This window comes from Galeopterus variegatus, unplaced genomic scaffold (genome assembly GCF_000696425.1).
Source record: "Galeopterus variegatus unplaced genomic scaffold, G_variegatus-3.0.2 Scaffold1694, whole genome shotgun sequence".
NCBI classification, from domain to species: Eukaryota; Metazoa; Chordata; class Mammalia; order Dermoptera; family Cynocephalidae; genus Galeopterus; species Galeopterus variegatus.
Window position 1 is genome coordinate 428,923 of NW_007727805.1, and position 18,808 is coordinate 447,730.

General features: G+C 48.4%; 1 protein-coding gene across 1 annotated transcript in view; it reads left to right on the top strand.

The window, feature by feature from the left end:
- ASIC2 (acid-sensing (proton-gated) ion channel 2) overlaps positions 1-18,808 on the top strand; it is a 289,508-nt gene that overhangs the window by 199,019 nt on the left and 71,681 nt on the right. Inside the window, exon 4 of the mRNA XM_008578482.1 lies at positions 12,613-12,740. Coding sequence (XP_008576704.1) covers positions 12,613-12,740 — 128 coding nt within the window. The remainder of the gene's footprint in view (positions 1-12,612; positions 12,741-18,808) is intronic.

The window sequence follows — 18,808 nt, forward strand, 5'->3', positions numbered from 1 at the left end:
GTGTGGCCGGTCTCAAAAAAAAACGAGACAAAAAAAAAAAAAGAGAGGAACCGGGATCACAGTCATTTGAGCAGGAGGTCTAGAGCAGTCAGTCCAGATCGGAGCAGGAAGATGGTGGCTCCAGAAGGGGTGGCCCTGTGGCCTGGCTGTGCGGAGAGGCATTTTACAGCTCCGCCATCAAGACTGGGACTTCTAGTGCTGCATACCTAGCAAGCCAAACGAACCAACGAACAAAAAGCAAGGCAGAACGAAACAAATCAGGAAAAAGAAAGTAGCTTCACAAGAAAGAGATCAAACGAATTGTGCACTACAGGGCTGGTCTGTGACATTAACAGAGTCATAGGTAGGTAAAAACTGGATACTGGTTTAACCAAAATATCATAAACTCTGCCTAGATTTGGAGGGTGAAAGGAAAGGAAACATGTTGGGAAGGAAACTTTATCTAGAAAGCCTGCATCCTCATCTCCCGTGGTTGGAATTCAGTAGATAACACTCATCTCTACAATTTTTTAAAACCAAGAGATAACTGTCAAGCAGTGGATGTTCATAGAAATATGACAGTAAATACCAGAAGAAACAGCTAAAACAGTTGAGAGTCATTGCCTCTCAGGAATGGGACTCGGGGTAGGGAGAGGTGGAGCAGGAATCTGTTGTTTTTCATTAGAAGTCCTGCAATACCATTTGGCTGTTTAAGTTATGTACATATATTGCTTTGATAAAAAATAAAAATTAAATTTAAAATAATTATAAATTTTCAGCTTAGCTGGAAGGCCTGAGCAACTATCAAGTGTAGCACGTTTCCTATCCCCCATTACGAATGGGACATAGCAAGAGTGGATGCTGCTGGTTGCTATGGTTTCTCTGGCATCTCTGCTCCCACGAAAAACTCTTGTCATGGTGCCAGGTCCTGAGAACCTCCCCAGAATGAGAGGAGCAGCCTCTGGACTGAATTCTGAGCTGAGATGCTCAGCTCACTCTCAGAGTGGACCTATATGCGGGATGGGGGTCTCCACAGGTGCCTGAGGACTCTGGAGAAATGATGCTGTAAATCAGGAGCACCATTGGAGGCAGGCATCCATTAAGCAGCCAGAAGCAGCCTGACTTTTACCATTCTGGGAAGACCTGAGTAATGCACATGCTAAGTGCTTTGTGATCTAGTTAAAACTCCCAGCCAGTCAGGCAATGGTCCAAGGAGAACATCTAGGAAGCAGATGAAACACACCCACCCTCAGAGCTCATGTCCCCTATTGAATAAATCTCTGTTGAGTGACTACTATGTGCCAGGCACTCCAGTGATACAGGTGAAGGGGCCAGGCCAGGTTTTTAAAGAGTTACAATCTAGGGAGTATCTCAAAGGCCCCTTTTGTTTAGTAGATGGCAATTCATCATCCAACAGTTTTATATAAAGTGCCTAAAGAGTGCCAGGCATTTGCAGTCTGGTCAGGGAAGATGTAAACAATTAAGTGTCATCAAGTGCCATGATAGATAAGGGATAGATGGAAAACGAAGGAGGGGATAGTCGGTTCTAGAAGGGAGAAGAGTATCTCAAGGGAGGCTTCAGAGAGGAGCTGGCCTGTGGCCCGAGTCTCAGGCCTGTTAGCAGGGTTGCTGGGCAGTGTGCGGGAGTTAGAAGAGGATGTGGGGTCACAGGGAGCTGAGGTCCCAAGCAGAGGGAGGGAGATGAGAAACAAGGCCAAGAATGGCCAGGGTGGGCTGGGGCAGCTGGATCTAAGGAGGAGACCGGATGCTGGAGAGGTAGGAAGAAGCCAGATCACCAAGGGCCAATGTGTTCTGTACAGCATAGCTGTTCTCCTGGGAGTCCTGTGCCTCCAGGTGTGGTCCCCCGAGCAGCAGCAGCAGCATGACCTGGGAGCTTGTTAGACCTGCAGAATCTCAGGGCCCACCCTGCATCTGCATTGGTAACAGGGTCCCCTGGTGACTCGGTGCACGTTCCAGTGTAAGAAGCTCTGATTTAGACCACTGTTTCCCACCACTGGGAAAGATGGGGACGTATTTTTAACATCAAAATATTTCTCAGACATCACCCTACATGAAAGCTATCGTGATTATCGTATTCATTGATTGAGAAGACATTCAATAACAGAAAGTTGCTGAGTCCAGTAGTGCTTTGGATGATTTTGACTTCTATAATCACATCACAATCTATCTACATGATCTGTTCAGCCACCTGGTTGTACCTGACTTCCACCGTCGGTGTGTGTAAACAGAATTTTTATAAATAGAATCTTAATCATCCACCAACTTACCCTATAATTTAGAGACACAGCACTTCGTGATGGCTTTTCAAAGGTGGTGTTTCCCACACGCCAGTCGCCCACCCAGTTATCAAGTAATTTTTTATCTCTGAGCCTGAATGCACTAGGAGAACTCATTATTTAAAGAATCCTTGTGATAAATCTTTCTGTAATGAGGCTAGACCCAACTCCACACGTGGTGCCTTTACTAATGTATGTTTTGCAAATAGTCCATTTAGCAGAAATGTAAGAGTAGCCACACTTCTCAGTTGCATAAACCAAAACTAACATTAACTATCTCCTTCCCCAACATAGGCACATCACCCTTGGTATACAAGGTGCTTTGCTTGCATTCTATTCCCTGGTCCTCATACACTCCTGTGATGTGGCCAAGGCAGGTCTAAGCATTTAACAGATTAACTCAGATGCGGTAAGCAGGTCTCTGAGACACTGAATTTCCCATGATCTCACAGCTAAGGCATATTGGAAATAAGACTTGAATCCACATCTTCTGATTTGGTCCTCCTTGATTCTTTCCAGCAAGAGCAAGTGTTCCTTGAAAATGAAAAAAGAAAAATTTTTTAAAAGTTGCTTTCGGTAATATTCAGTTCAACAAAGTGTAACATACTTTTGCCGCAGAATGCTGCAGGGTCTTTAAAATAACTAGTGTGCTCCCTGGCTCTGCAGAAGCGGCTGGAGTTTGCAGCCTCCATCAAACTCTTGTGGCCACTTGATACCGTCTCGTGGATCCCCAGCCACTCGTGAGAACACTGCTGCATCACGCTGCCACCCAGAACAGGCATAATTGCAGCCCATCCCGCATGGGGGCACGATGTTGATTTTTCTTCCTCCAAAAGCTTGCCTAGCCTCAAAATGTCACCTGTGAGCAATCAAGCATGAGCTTGCCCGTCTCTGTGATGCATTCAGATTTCCTTACCGAGGTATGCTGCCTTACTGGGCCTATCTGTCAAGGGGAGGCATGGGGTGGGGAACAAGACACGCATGGTCCAATTTTAGATAGAGCAATTCATGGATTCTTTGTGCTCTCTTTAGAGAACTTAGCCTCTTCTGACTTGATGTGAGAAAACTCAGCCTCTTCCGATTTGATGTGAGTTCTGAATAGCCAAGAGTATTTTTTTTTAAATCTATTTTGCAGGAGATGAAAATGAGATGCAGTGAGGTTAACAGACTTGAGCGTGACCCCCAGCTCATAGAATTTTAGAGCTAAAAGTAATCTGAGAGATCAGCCCCCACTCTGTTTTAATGAAGTGGAAACTAAGGCTCAGAGAGGAAATATAACTTGCCTGATGAAGCACAGCTATTAAGTGGTGGGGCTGGAAGTCAAACCCAGGCCTCTGTGATGTCAGAGCCCATTTTTCTTGGTGCCCTTCCCTGCCTCCCTTCCTAGGACTTAGGCATCCTTGGATTTCTCTGGTACAAGCAGGGGAGCAGGGACCAAGATGGTGCCTCTAGTTGACCTCAGACAGCATTTGGCAGGCCCTTTCCATCCGTGCTCTCAAGGGCGAGGGCTGGGACTCTGATCCCTGTCACTGTCACTGCCACACACTCAGTGAGCTTTCCCCTGAACTGAGATGAAAGAACAAATGCTGCTGATCCCACTGTTAATTAAGCCACTCTTACTCTTCCATCCCTGTCTAGCTTGGAATTGACCAGCTTGTCATTTGGGATCATCGTGGCTTCTAGCCAACTGGCAAAGGGCAGAGAGGGTGAGGAGTCCAGAGACCCAGACCCCAGGCTCTGCCCAGCTGCCACTTGCCAAGTGACCACTGGCCACTTTCTTCTCTGTGGACCTCAGTCTTCTCACCTGAAAGATGAAAAGTTAGTTGAATTAAAGAAATGTCAAGGGCTCGTCTAGCTCCACAGTTCTACATAGCCAAGAATCACAGACTCTGGGCCTATCCTTCCTGTGAGCTTTGGTTTCTTCAGCTGTAAAAATGAGCATAACTTAAAAATCTATACATAATAAAATGGAGATACTGGCTCCTGCTTCAGGACAGCCAGGAGGATCCAGTAAGATGAAGTCTGTGAAAATCCCAAAGCTTACCATGTGCATGCCAATATTGTTCTCCATGTCCCAGAGGGGACTCAAAGATCAGTAGCTCAGGGTCCTGGCCTGCAAAGTCCCACCACAGAATGTGACAAGTAACACTAGAAAGGCATAAAGTGTTTTAGCGAGGCCACTTGCTGGAGGGCGAAGAGCACAGGCCTTAGAGCTCGAGGGACAAGGGCTTGATTCTGGATTCGCTTTGTGTGGCCAGGGCAAGCTAACCTTTCTGAGCCTTTGTTTTCCCATCTGTAAAATGGGGGTGCAATAACTGTGAGTTGTAAATGAAATGGTCAACTGGCTCTGACCTCGTCCCTGCCACTCTGGCCTCCTTGCTGTTCCTGATGTAGACCAAGCGCAGACCTGTTTCAGGGCCTTTGCACCTGCCCTTCCCCCCACTGGGAGCACTTTCCCCTGGGTCCTCCCAGGGCTCACTTGCTTACTTCATTCAGGTCACTACCCAAATGCCATTGCCTTGAAAGGCCTTCCCTGGCTCCCATCCAAGATAGCCACACCAGCCCTGCCCCCCTCCCCTTCTTCACTTCTCCTCCTAGCACTTGTCACCATTCACCTGGTGTCACATGTACCCACTTGTTATCTGCCTCCCCCCAGAACATGAACTCGGTGAGGACAGACGCTCTGCGTGGCTCCCTGCTGGACCCCTGGTCCTTGACTGGTGGCACGTGCCCATACTAGACATTCAACACATAACTGTCCAGTGAATGACGGAGTGAATGCGGAATGGTGGATGGCACCCAGCTCCATGTCTGAGCCTCGCAAGGGGCAGGTCTTTCTCTCTGTTTCTGTGGACTCCAAAGCACATCTCAGCAAATGCTTTAAGGAAATAATAAGAAATAAGAGCAATGTTCCTGCATTTCAGTAGTTTCTCTTTCTCTCTCTCTCTCTCTCTCTCTCTCTCTCTCTCTAATACACACAAACACACACTCACATACACACCTACACACTTTTCAGTGCCCTGAGAAATGCAGAGCAGCACCACCACAGCTAGAGAAGCCACTGCAGGCGTGAGTGTCTGATGAAACCCAGACCGGGGTCCCCCAGGCCTTTCTCCTTGAGCATAGGGAATAGTGAGGCCCAAAAGCTGGGTCTTGATTTACAGGTTCCCAGTGGCCAACCTGCTGTGATGTCAGGGGCAGCAGACACCAGGAAGATGCCAGCCACACCAGACAGTAATGCTAGCCAAGCCCCTTCAGGGGGTGTCCTGGGCAGTCCTTGCTGGCCCTGCCCAGCCCCCATGAGCTTGTCGGCCTCTGGCCTTAAGTCCCTACACTCTGCCCATTCTGGGGGGGGTGGCCTAAACTGGCTCAGCAGGCCTGATGTGGACCAGTGTAACCACAACTCAACATGAGACCCAGACAAATCCGCCTGCCTGTCAGCATCGCTGTCACTCATCTGCACAACAAGGGGAGTGGGATTCTGTGAGCCTCAGAGGTGAGCCATGCACTTTTGTCCAATTCAACAAGAATTAACTGAGTACCTACTGCATGCCAGGCCCTGTGCATGTAAACATAAACAGAACATTGACGCTGTCCTCAAGAGGTACCCCAGTCTTAATGCAGAGAGAGGCTTATGACCAAGTGTGAAAATGGCGAGTATCAGATATTGGGGCACCCAGTAGGGGGAAGGCTTCGAGAAGGTGGTAACAGTGAAGCTGGGTAGAGGTTAACCAAATGGAAGATGAGAGGAAGGGCCAGTCTAGTTAAAGGGACTAGCATGAGCAAAGAGGAACGTAAAACAGCAACTGACCCAGTTGGATCTGGTAGAAAGCCAGAAACACTGAATAAATGATGATGATGATAACACTACAAATGATTGGGTTCTTCTTCAGCACTAGACTCTGTGCAGAGGGCTTTCCACGCAATATCTCATTTAAGCCTCACAACAGCCCTATAAAGAATGATCCATTATCATATTCATGCCCATTTTACAGATGAGAACAATGAGGCTGAAAGACATTAAATAACTTGCCAGACGTCACAGAGCTGGACTTGACTTTGCCCTGCCTGACCCCAGAGTCCTGAGCATTTAACCACCAACTGTGATCGGCTCTCTTTGGTTCTCGCCCTCCAGGAAGAAGAGGCCTGTGTTTCTGCCTCTCTCAGAATGCTTGACTTACTCATTTGGGAAAAGGATTCTCTGTCTGTGGGGAGATTCTTGAAGAGATGTGGAGTGGTGAAAGGGGTGGAACTAGGACCAGAGGGCAAAATCTAGAAGCTGGCAGTTTTCAAACACTAGTAGAATGAACTTTGAAAACCATGAGCTGCCCCTGCAGGAGTGAGGTCTCCATCCCTAAGAGTATTCAAACACAATGGCTGTCCTTCCCTGAATGGTGCCACAGAGGGAACTCTTGCTATCTCTCAAAAGTTAGGTGAGAGCCCATGGGAGCTCTACCAATCAGGACCCAAGCAGGAACTCAACAGCACCCTCAAATTGGGTCACGCAAGGAGAGATTATGAAGGACTACTCACAAAGGCATGGGCAAGGCTTAGGGAGGCAATACCGAATGGTACAGAGTCCTGGGACTGGTAGCAGGAAAAGCCATTGCCACCCTAGGGAAAAAGGAAAGGAGCTGGTACCAGAACCTAGAGAGAGCAGCATGGTGAGCTCTCCCCCACCCCCCAACCCAGAGCTGTGGCCTTCCAAAGTGACATGGAGCCAGCCCACAGTGACCCAGCAAACAGAGTTGGAAGACTAGACACACCACCCTGACTCCTCTCTCTCTCCAGTTCCCTACCTGGGCCCACCATTGACTGATCCTAACCAGAAGCAGGAGTACAAAAGAGCCCATCCACACAGTCCCTACAGGCAGACTGCCGGAGCAGAGAGAAGGTGGACAAGGACTGGGAAGAGGGTACAAACAGCATCTGTCCTGCACCGGGCCCTCTGTACTGCAAGACACCCCTCAGCGGCTGGCCTCCCTCCCACCCTCTCCTCCCAAGCTCTCTGTGGAGTCAGGGCATCTCACCTAGCCATTGTTACAAAGTCAGTTTTTGTCCAAAACAAGATTGCTCTGTATCAGCACATCCCCTGCCTGAGCCTAGAAAATTCTCCCAGCTTTTCAGAGAAGATTTTTTTCCTACTTTTTTCCAGCATTTATTTCTTCAGCGTGTTTTCTATAATTTGCAAAGATTAAAGATCTAAGCTTCTTTTATTGCCATGTACTTTCCTTGCTCCATTACACATTCTGCCCATCACGCCTGTCTCCTCTCGCAGAGCTCCTGAATCCTTTCTGCACGTGCAGAAAACACCCTCCCCACCACCCCCAGCAGATCTCACCTTGTGCCGGCCATGGCCGTGCTCCTGAAAAGTGCTAGGGAATCTTGCTTCTGCAGGTTGAACTCCACTTTGCCATGCTCCTCTTGATCTAGCATTATATTGCATGTTAAGCTGTCTGGGTTTTAGCTTGTTCCCACTTAACAAGGGCTCCTAACACTGGGTACACAGTAGCTTTCCTTTTCTCTCTGCTCTCTCCCCCTGGGGCTTTGAGTCCTAGTGTTCATGACATGTAAACAAATCCTGCTCTGCACAAGGGGCCTGTACTTTTTGAAGGAACTCGCTGTTGAATCATTTGTGATGACAGGGATATGAAGATATGTACGATTCCATCCAGCACAGGTTTGGACTATTATTGGGCAGTCACACAGGGTCCCATGCTCAGAAGGGCCACACTCTGGGTTTAACGCTCTGCAATCGCTACCTTGAAATTTTTTACTTTTTAACAAGGGGTTCCACATTTTATTTTGCCCTGGGACCTACAAATATGAGGGCAGTCCCAGTTATTGTTACTGTTGCGGTGGTGGTTGTGTGTGTAGCCTGCTCCCCTCACCCCCACATCTGAGCGGACAAGACCTCCTGAGTCATGCTGTGCTGGTGTTTCCCAGTGTCCACCAGAACCTGGGCAGACTCACAGCTGGTTGGAGAACAGGGAACAGCAGACACAAGCAGAGGCCACTTCCTCCTCATTTAGTTCATTCAACAGACATTTACTGAGCTCAGCTCTGTGCAGCTGCTGTGTTAGGGGCCTTAGGGGCTATAACAATGCAAACAGATGTTCCCTTCCCTCAGCCCACAATCAGAACCCCAGAGCTCACACTAAATAAACCACACCCCTAGTGGGGTAGAACTAGCATCAACCTGGCTTCTGCTCTTGACGTGGTGTGTGACCTTGGGCACATTGTCTTCCCTCCCCGGACTAGACCACTGTTTGCCCAAATGTGGTTGGCCTCAGATATCCTATATCAGAATCCCCAGAAGTGCAGATTCCTGGGCTCCACTCCAAAGTGAAGTATTGTAATGTGCATTCTAGCTTGATACCCTCTGAGGTAGATGGTCTGAGGTTGCCTTTGGCTCTAACAGTCTGTGTCTGGTAACCTCAGCTCTCAAGTTGGGTCCTCATACCTCATAATGTGCCATGTCCAGGAAATAGAGGAAACTGAGGCTGGGTATGAGGGTAGGGACTGGAGGGGGGCTGCTGTCACTGCCAACCTGGAGAACAATCCAAAGAGGGAAGCCACAGGCAGTTCTAGTGAGGAATAGACCAAATTCCACCTGGAGGTATAGAAATAGTGTTTCGGGAAGGCAGGGCTGGGAGGATCTGGGACCACAGTCGTGTTCTGACCATGAATACACACGGTTCTGCTGCTCAGAACCCAAATCACCCAGGGACTCTGGCAAGAGACCCACAAGAACACCTGCTTAGGAAGGCGGGATGACAGAGTCCCCGCCTCCCCTGCAGACAGCTCTGAGACGGCTGGGGTCTGCTCATAGCTGGATCTTCTAGAAGATTGCTGCTAGTCACAAAATGTGGTTATTTAAAATTTAAGTTTTCATTGACTGAAATTACACAAAATGAAAAATTCAATTCCTCAGTCCCACTAGCCATATCTCGTGGCTACTGGCTACCTTGTTGGCCAGCACAGGTGTCCAACATTTCCATCTTGGCAGAAAGTTCTACTGGACCATTCTGTTCTAAAGAGAGCAAAAGTCTTAGCCATCCCCTTTTCCCATTCTCATCCCTCTGGTTGCTGGGAGTTTGTAAACACATGCGGTCACTTTAAGATTTGACTCTCTGCCACAGCTACTGCTGCTTCTGCACTAGACTCGTGCCTCTTCCGAACCCCAGCCTGGTCTGCTCAGTTCTCACTAGCAGAGGCACACCAGGCCCGTTTCACCCATTACTCACAGCATTTCCGAAAGGCTTCATTTCCTATTTCTCCCTGTAAGCTGCAGGTCTGTCCTCTCAGCCCGACTTACTGGCTATAAGGTGTCTTAAGCTCGGTTGTGCCGCAGGCACACAGCTTCAACTAGCTCTGAAAAACAAGTTTTGGCATCTCTGCCGTTCCCTCCCACAGCTGGTTGAACATGCTTTCGATCCCTCCCAGCATGGGCATCCCTGTAATCCCAATGTCACTGCACGCTCGCTCCTTCTCCCCATCTGAGCCCGTTCTTCAGGCTTCTTGCCCTCTCCTCAAGCCCTCTCTTGGACAGACGTTAGAAAACAGCCCTGGAAAGCTGACCTCTCAACCCCCTCCTCTCATCCAGTCCTCCCTCTCCTGAAGTCCTCCACCCTGATCTGGAAACCATCACTGAGGTCCTACCTGTGGGTCAGCCCTGGGCCAGACGATGGGCAATGGGGTGAATAGGACACGGTCTCCTCTCTTGAGGAATTCACCGTCTGTGGGAGAGACCAACACAAAGCCGCAGGCAAGCAGGGACACGTGGACAGGAGTTTGGACAGGTGATCTGGGTAAAGAAATCACAGAACAATCAACTCTGCTGGAGGGAAAGGGAAGGGTCCACAGATTGCCTGGGATTCTCTCCTGCTCCATGAAGCCATACCTGAAAGAAATCCTAGCTGAGGTTCTTTTTTCCAGAAACCCTGTGTCAGCCACTGGACTGATACATTATAGCCAGTAAGACAGGCTCAAAGGAGGAGGTGTGTGAGAAATGAGAAATGAAGCCTTTCTGTCAGAAATGCTGCGAGTTCGGGCAGAACAGTGGGGCCTGGCGTGTCTCTACTAATGAGAAATGAGCAGACTGGGCTAGGATTCGGAAGAGGTACGAGTTTATTCCAGAAGCAGCACTAGCTGTGGCAGAGAGAAAAGCCCTGCGTATTCTTGCCCCTGGGCCCAATCTGCCTACTGGGCCTTCCTTTCCATGCATTTCCTGACCTTGGAATTCTCACCCAGCTCCAGACCCCTGTGCTGCCTCGGTCAGTAGCCCCCATGCATTCCGTGAGTCGTGCCCATTTCTATCCTGGTTTCAGCCCTTCTTTCCAGGCCTTTCTCTCCTGTGCCAGCTTTAGCGTGTCCCCAAACCCTACACAAGCCACAGACTCAGGGCTTCCTCCCTCCCTGATACCTGACCCCTGACCCCCAACCTCTGACCCCTTTTCCCCCTGTTCCAGGAATCTTCTCTCATTCCTGCATTTACCCATCCTCTCCCATTCTTTTCTTTTAGGACATTCTTTTAGAACATTCCTTGATCTGGATTCCAGATTGGCCCTGCCCTTTAATAAATGAATAAGTTGTGATTCACAAATTTCCCACTCATTCATTCAGTAGGCATTCCCTAAGTGCCTGCTACATGCCTGGCTCTGTGCAGGACTTTTAAGATCCAGAGAGAAACCCAGAACTTGGCCTCAGGATGCTCCAGCATGGTGGAGGAGACAGTCAGATGAAGGATCATCGTGTGGTGCAGCAGAGGCTCTAGCAGGCTGATGAGGACGATACAACCAAGCAAGAAAAGGAGCTGCTTTGCATGGGGCTAGGGGGCTGAATCTTCAGCAACAAGTAAGGAGACAGTCAGGTGGACAAAGTAGAAGGACATTCCAGGCAGAAGGAGACGCATGTGCATCTGTGCATAACGAGGACCAGTAGCAACCAATCCAGGCAGCCCCAGAGGATTCAACCACACAGTGCTACAAAGTAGAGGGCTGCCCAGGGCAAGGCTGGAACAGGGGCCAGTTAAGGAGCCTGGGTTCCTTAGATGAGGGGAGAGAGTTATGCAAGTTTGCATTTTGGAAAGCTCATTCTGCAGCTGTTTGGAGAGGATAAGACAGAGATGATCTGGTAAAGGCTGGTACAATCCCATAAGTGCACTCTCCACCAACTGTGAGCACTAACACAGATGGTGAGCCAATCTTTGCCACCCCTGCCACCTGCCACAGCCAAGGGCCATCTCTCCTGGAAAAGGAAAAAAGAGGGGAAGCTTCTCTTCTAGTTGTGCATCTCCTGTGGCATCAGGGGTATGTTGGTCTACACGCAAGCCCTGCATTTTTATTTCCACGTCTGTGTCATCATGCTCTCCTCCTCCTGATATCCTCACCTTTGGCTCATGGCCCAGTAGAGAAGTTAGTAAATAAAATAAAGGAACTGGGCCGGCCCGGTGGCGCACTGCTGTAGTGCGCCGCTTGGGAAGCGCGGTGGCGCTCCCGCCAAGGGTTCAGATCCCACATACAGACCGGTTCCCGCTCACTGGCTGAGCGAGGCACGGGAGCAACGCCGAGGGTTGTGATCCCGTTGCCGGTCCCGGTCCGGTACGGGGGCGACACTGAGGGTTGCGATCCATTGCCGGACACGGAAAAAGACAAAAAAAAAATAAATTAAAAAAAATAAAATAAAGGAACTTGACTCCCAGTCTCATAAACCCATTCTACAGATTTGGCAACTGAGGCAAGGAGTAGGCCTGAATTAGTTTTCCATTTTTGCTGTAATCAACACCACAAAATTAGTGACTGAAAACAACACAAATGTGTTATCTTAATATTCTGGAGGTCAGAAGTTTAAAATGGACTTCACGAGACTCAAGAAAATCAAGGGTGTTGGCAGGGCTGTACTCATCTTGGAGGCTCTATGGAAGCATCCATTTTCCTGCCTTTTCCAGCTTCTGGAAGCTGCCTGCTTTCCTTGGCTCATGGCTCCTTCCTCAATCTTCAAAGCCAGCAGCATAGCATTTGTGCATTCTCTCTCTGACTCTGATCCTCCTGCCTCTCTCTTATAAGGACCTTTGTGATTACATCAGGCTCACCCGCATAACTCAGGATAATCTCTCCATCTCACCATCTCTAACTTAATCACATCTGCCATGTCCCTCTTGCCACATAAGGTAACCTATTCACCGTTTCCAGCGCTGAGGACGTGGACATCTTTGGGAGCTGCTCTTCTGCCTGCCACATGGCTTTTTTGGCTTCCCTTTGAGCTTTTCAATCCCAAGACTCCATGAGCAATTGTTGTCACTGACCCATGGCTCTGTCCATCTTTGTTCTTTCAGAGGAAACGACGTTCGAAGCAGGAGTGAAAGTTCAGATCCACAGTCAGTCTGAGCCGCCTTTCATCCAAGAGCTGGGCTTTGGGGTGGCCCCAGGGTTCCAGACCTTCGTGGCCACACAGGAGCAGAGGGTAAGTTCCCTGGGCTCCTTAGATCAGTGGACCTCAGCCTACCCCAACCATCTGCAGAGGCCCAGGGAAGAGCAATGAGATTCCCACTCCTGGCAGGCTCTGAATCCACCCTGGCAGTTGGAACAGGGCTGAGCTTGGTAAAAGGCTTTACCCTGAAAATGGAGAAAGATACTGGCCAACCTCCTGCACCAGTTCTCCTATACCACCTGTCGGTTCCTAAAATTGGGCGTAAGGGAAACCCAGCTTATTTTCTTTTCACTGAATTAGTTGGGTTTTTTCTTTTCCAGAACATTCTATCACAGTAGACTTTCTATGCAAGTTGATTTTTCTTTAATTGTTTTTAGCCAGGGAAATGCTAAGGAAACCTGCTAACCAGGGTTTGATATGTTTCATCACTTGTATTAATACAACTCCCAGCAGCCTACAAAGAGAAAAAGGGTGGAGGCATGACTCCCCATCACAGAGTTTAAGTGGAGCAAACCCTCGTGCATGGGCTCCCCACCCAGCCAGCCCGACCGCTGCATCCACGCTGCCAGTAAGTGAGGGAAGGATTGGCACCACCTCACTCTGAAGTGGGTTTTACATCTCAGAAGGGAGACCTTTGCAAACTCTCAGCAGGTGAAGTATCAAAGCGGGACTGTGGAGAAACACGGACACTGTGTCTTTCTCTTATCTCCTGGATATTGGTCGTCTGATTTGCCTAGAATAAAAAAAGCTGGAGAGACTATGACTCTAAGGGAATCCTAAACCAGTTCGTCGAAGGCAATTTGCTATAGGAGGCTGTGGGCAGAGTGAAGTCAGGGAGAGGCGCCAGCTCTGGGGTGAGAGAAAGGGAGAATCAGGGAGAACAGGGGTGTCATAAACACGTAACTTAGGAGCCAGCTTGTTCTTAAACCTGGACTCAAACGTCATCTTTCATCTAGTACTGATCATGGCTGTTTAGCCATTTTATGCAGCAATATTCTGCATTAAAAACCGGTTGTAAATCTGCGAGCTCTATTTTTGAATCTCTGGGGACGCGTTGATGGTGTAGGTCTTACAAACTGCCCTGTGCACAGTGCCTGGACAGTTGATAAAGACCAAGGTCAACCTCCCCTGCAGCATGTAGGGAGTGGGTTGGTGGCTTTGGAGCAAGGACAGAGGGTGCTGGGAGGTTAGTCAGGCCTCTACAGGTCCCCAGAGACTAAGGCAGGTGGTACGAGCAGAAATGGGATTATCCAAAGGTATGCAAGGCAGGAACCAAGCGGTGCAACCAGAAAAATGCCAGACAAAGAAAGAAGGCATGAGGCAGACAGCAGGGGGACAAGATCAGGGCTAGGGATTTGAGAGACAGGTAGAGTGAGAACAAGGACATCCAGTAAAGGCGTGCAGACAGACGGGCAGCATAGGTAAGCCTCAGCCCCAGCTATTAACCTAGGTGGGCTCCTGAGTGCTGTCAAAGATAAACAAAGGCAGCCACTAGTTGGAGTAGTGAGTGCAGATTTTAATCAGTAATGTACTACTGCAGTAGGGAGGAGGGTCCAGCGTGAACTGAACTCAACTTCGATTTGTGCAGAGGTGACTGGGACTTTTAAAGGCAGAGTGGAGGAGGGGGAGAGGGAACAGCAAGGGCTTGAGTCAGGGAAGTGAAAAATTGCAAAACAGCAGGAAGGGGGTGGGGTTTGGTCCATGTGAAACCTGTCTGGGATTGTACTGGCACTTAGTGAAGTTAGGCTCTACCCTCCCCCAGGGATCAGGAGACAGGGGCCTTATTTTCAGCTGCTGGCTGGAATAAACAGTGAATTCTTTTGGCAGCCTTGACTTTTCTCAGGTGGGCACATTAAGGGGGGGCTAGAGTCATCCTAGGGATGTGGCCTTGAGCTGTGAGACACTATGTTAATGTTTGTTCAAGTGTTCATGGGTCAAGATTGAGGCCTAGTTGAAAAGAGGGCTCAGAGGAGCTGGTAGAGTTTGGTCAAGGAGAGAATCTTTGTCAGCCCTCCCCTCTGTTGTGTGTGTAAACCCACGTCCCTTCAAAGAACTAGGCAGAGGTTAGACTAATAAATGTGCATGTGAACTCTTTCGCAATCTAAAGGTAAATTCTTGACTAGCTGTCCAAGGCAAATATGACTTCGTGGTCTGTTGAAGTACCTACCACCGCTGTTGTGAATTACCTGTGTGGACATCTCTCTGGTGTCCACATGGCTTTGCATAGGCAGAGTAAGTGAACAACAGTCTTTGAAACCCAGAGTGTGACTTCTTCCCACCTGAAGTCTCTATCTTCCCAGTGTAAAGCGGAGGGACTCCCCGTGGTGAGCAGGATGAGGAAACAGAACATATTACCAGCTTCAAAGGGCAAATTTGTTGTTTGCTTTGAAGTATTCTCAGCAAATCAGACTCATTCACATCAACATTTCTATGATTACTATAACTAATAATNTTTTTGCTGTAATCAACACCACAAAATTAGTGACTGAAAACAACACAAATGTGTTATCTTAATATTCTGGAGGTCAGAAGTTTAAAATGGACTTCACGAGACTCAAGAAAATCAAGGGTGTTGGCAGGGCTGTACTCATCTTGGAGGCTCTATGGAAGCATCCATTTTCCTGCCTTTTCCAGCTTCTGGAAGCTGCCTGCTTTCCTTGGCTCATGGCTCCTTCCTCAATCTTCAAAGCCAGCAGCATAGCATTTGTGCATTCTCTCTCTGACTCTGATCCTCCTGCCTCTCTCTTATAAGGACCTTTGTGATTACATCAGGCTCACCCGCATAACTCAGGATAATCTCTCCATCTCACCATCTCTAACTTAATCACATCTGCCATGTCCCTCTTGCCACATAAGGTAACCTATTCACCGTTTCCAGCGCTGAGGACGTGGACATCTTTGGGAGCTGCTCTTCTGCCTGCCACATGGCTTTTTTGGCTTCCCTTTGAGCTTTTCAATCCCAAGACTCCATGAGCAATTGTTGTCACTGACCCATGGCTCTGTCCATCTTTGTTCTTTCAGAGGAAACGACGTTCGAAGCAGGAGTGAAAGTTCAGATCCACAGTCAGTCTGAGCCGCCTTTCATCCAAGAGCTGGGCTTTGGGGTGGCCCCAGGGTTCCAGACCTTCGTGGCCACACAGGAGCAGAGGGTAAGTTCCCTGGGCTCCTTAGATCAGTGGACCTCAGCCTACCCCAACCATCTGCAGAGGCCCAGGGAAGAGCAATGAGATTCCCACTCCTGGCAGGCTCTGAATCCACCCTGGCAGTTGGAACAGGGCTGAGCTTGGTAAAAGGCTTTACCCTGAAAATGGAGAAAGATACTGGCCAACCTCCTGCACCAGTTCTCCTATACCACCTGTCGGTTCCTAAAATTGGGCGTAAGGGAAACCCAGCTTATTTTCTTTTCACTGAATTAGTTGGGTTTTTTCTTTTCCAGAACATTCTATCACAGTAGACTTTCTATGCAAGTTGATTTTTCTTTCATTGTTTTTAGCCAGGGAAATGCTAAGGAAACCTGCTAACCAGGGTTTGATATGTTTCATCACTTGTATTAATACAACTCCCAGCAGCCTACAAAGAGAAAAAGGGTGGAGGCATGACTCCCCATCACAGAGTTTAAGTGGAGCAAACCCTCGTGCATGGGCTCCCCACCCAGCCAGCCCGACCGCTGCATCCACGCTGCCAGTAAGTGAGGGAAGGATTGGCACCACCTCACTCTGAAGTGGGTTTTACATCTCAGAAGGGAGACCTTTGCAAACTCTCAGCAGGTGAAGTATCAAAGCGGGACTGTGGAGAAACACGGACACTGTGTCTTTCTCTTATCTCCTGGATATTGGTCGTCTGATTTGCCTAGAATAAAAAAAGCTGGAGAGACTATGACTCTAAGGGAATCCTAAACCAGTTCGTCGAAGGCAATTTGCTATAGGAGGCTGTGGGCAGAGTGAAGTCAGGGAGAGGCGCCAGCTCTGGGGTGAGAGAAAGGGAGAATCAGGGAGAACAGGGGTGTCATAAACACGTAACTTAGGAGCCAGCTTGTTCTTAAACCTGGACTCAAACGTCATCTTTCATCTAGTACTGATCATGGCTGTTTAGCCATTTTATGCAGCAATATTCTGCATTAAAAACCGGTTGTAAATCTGCGAGCTCTATTTTTGAATCTCTGGGGACGCGTTGATGGTGTAGGTCTTACAAACTGCCCTGTGCACAGTGCCTGGACAGTTGATAAAGACCAAGGTCAACCTCCCCTGCAGCATGTAGGGAGTGGGTTGGTGGCTTTGGAGCAAGGACAGAGGGTGCTGGGAGGTTAGTCAGGCCTCTACAGGTCCCCAGAGACTAAGGCAGGTGGTACGAGCAGAAATGGGATTATCCAAAGGTATGCAAGGCAGGAACCAAGCGGTGCAACCAGAAAAATGCCAGACAAAGAAAGAAGGCATGAGGCAGACAGCAGGGGGACAAGATCAGGGCTAGGGATTTGAGAGACAGGTAGAGTGAGAACAAGGACATCCAGTAAAGGCGTGCAGACAGACGGGCAGCATAGGTAAGCCTCAGCCCCAGCTATTAACCTAGGTGGGCTCCTGAGTGCTGTCAAAGATAAACAAAGGCAGCCACTAGTTGGAGTAGTGAGTGCAGATTTTAATCAGTAATGTACTACTGCAGTAGGGAGGAGGGTCCAGCGTGAACTGAACTCAACTTCGATTTGTGCAGAGGTGACTGGGACTTTTAAAGGCAGAGTGGAGGAGGGGGAGAGGGAACAGCAAGGGCTTGAGTCAGGGAAGTGAAAAATTGCAAAACAGCAGGAAGGGGGTGGGGTTTGGTCCATGTGAAACCTGTCTGGGATTGTACTGGCACTTAGTGAAGTTAGGCTCTACCCTCCCCCAGGGATCAGGAGACAGGGGCCTTATTTTCAGCTGCTGGCTGGAATAAACAGTGAATTCTTTTGGCAGCCTTGACTTTTCTCAGGTGGGCACATTAAGGGGGGGCTAGAGTCATCCTAGGGATGTGGCCTTGAGCTGTGAGACACTATGTTAATATTTGTTCAAGTGTTCATGGGTCAAGATCGAGGCCTAGTTGAAAAGAGGGCTCAGAGGAGCTGGTAGAGTTTGGTCAAGGAGAGAATCTTTGTCAGCCCTCCCCTCTGTTCATTAAGGGGGGGCTAGAGTCATCCTAGGGATGTGGCCTTGAGCTGTGAGACACTATGTTAATGTTTGTTCAAGTGTTCATGGGTCAAGATTGAGGCCTAGTTGAAAAGAGGGCTCAGAGGAGCTGGTAGAGTTTGGTCAAGGAGAGAATCTTTGTCAGCCCTCCCCTCTGTTCTGTGTGTAAACCCACGTCCCTTCAAAGAACTAGGCAGAGGTTAGACTAATAAATGTGCATGTGAACTCTTTCACAATCTAAAGGTAAATTCTTGACTAGCTGTCCAAGGCAAATATGACTTCGTGGTCTGTTGAAGTACCTACCACCGCTGTTGTGAATTACCTGTGTGGACATCTCTCTGGTGTCCACATGGCTTTGCATAGGCAGAGTAAGTGAACAACAGTCTTTGAAACCCAGAGTGTGACTTCTTCCCACCTGAAGTCTCTATCTTCCCAGTGTAAAGCGGAGGGACTCCCCGTGGTGAGCAGGATGAGGAAACAGAACATATTACCAGCTTCAAAGGGCAAATTTGTTGTTTGCTTTGAAGTATTCTCAGCAAATCAGACTCATTCACATCAACATTTCTATGATTACTATAACTAATAATAAGATATTTGTTAAGCATTTTACAATCTTCAAAGCATTTCCACATCATCTCATTTCATCATTTTATTCATATTAATAGAGAAATACAAAAACACATCCCAGAGCTAAATCTAATAATACATTATGTTTATGCATGTATAAAACAGCGTATTCATAGGAAGTAAGACTTGAAGGAATTAAGCCAAAATACCCACAGTGGGGGAATTATGAATGATTTATTTTCTTTTCTGGGCTTTCCACATCTTTTATAATGTAGCTTTGTTTTATTTATTCATTCAGCAAATATTTGCTGAACACCTTCTATGAGTAAGGAGATGAGGATACTGTGGTTAATCAAACAGACCCAGTCTCTGTTTGAGTCA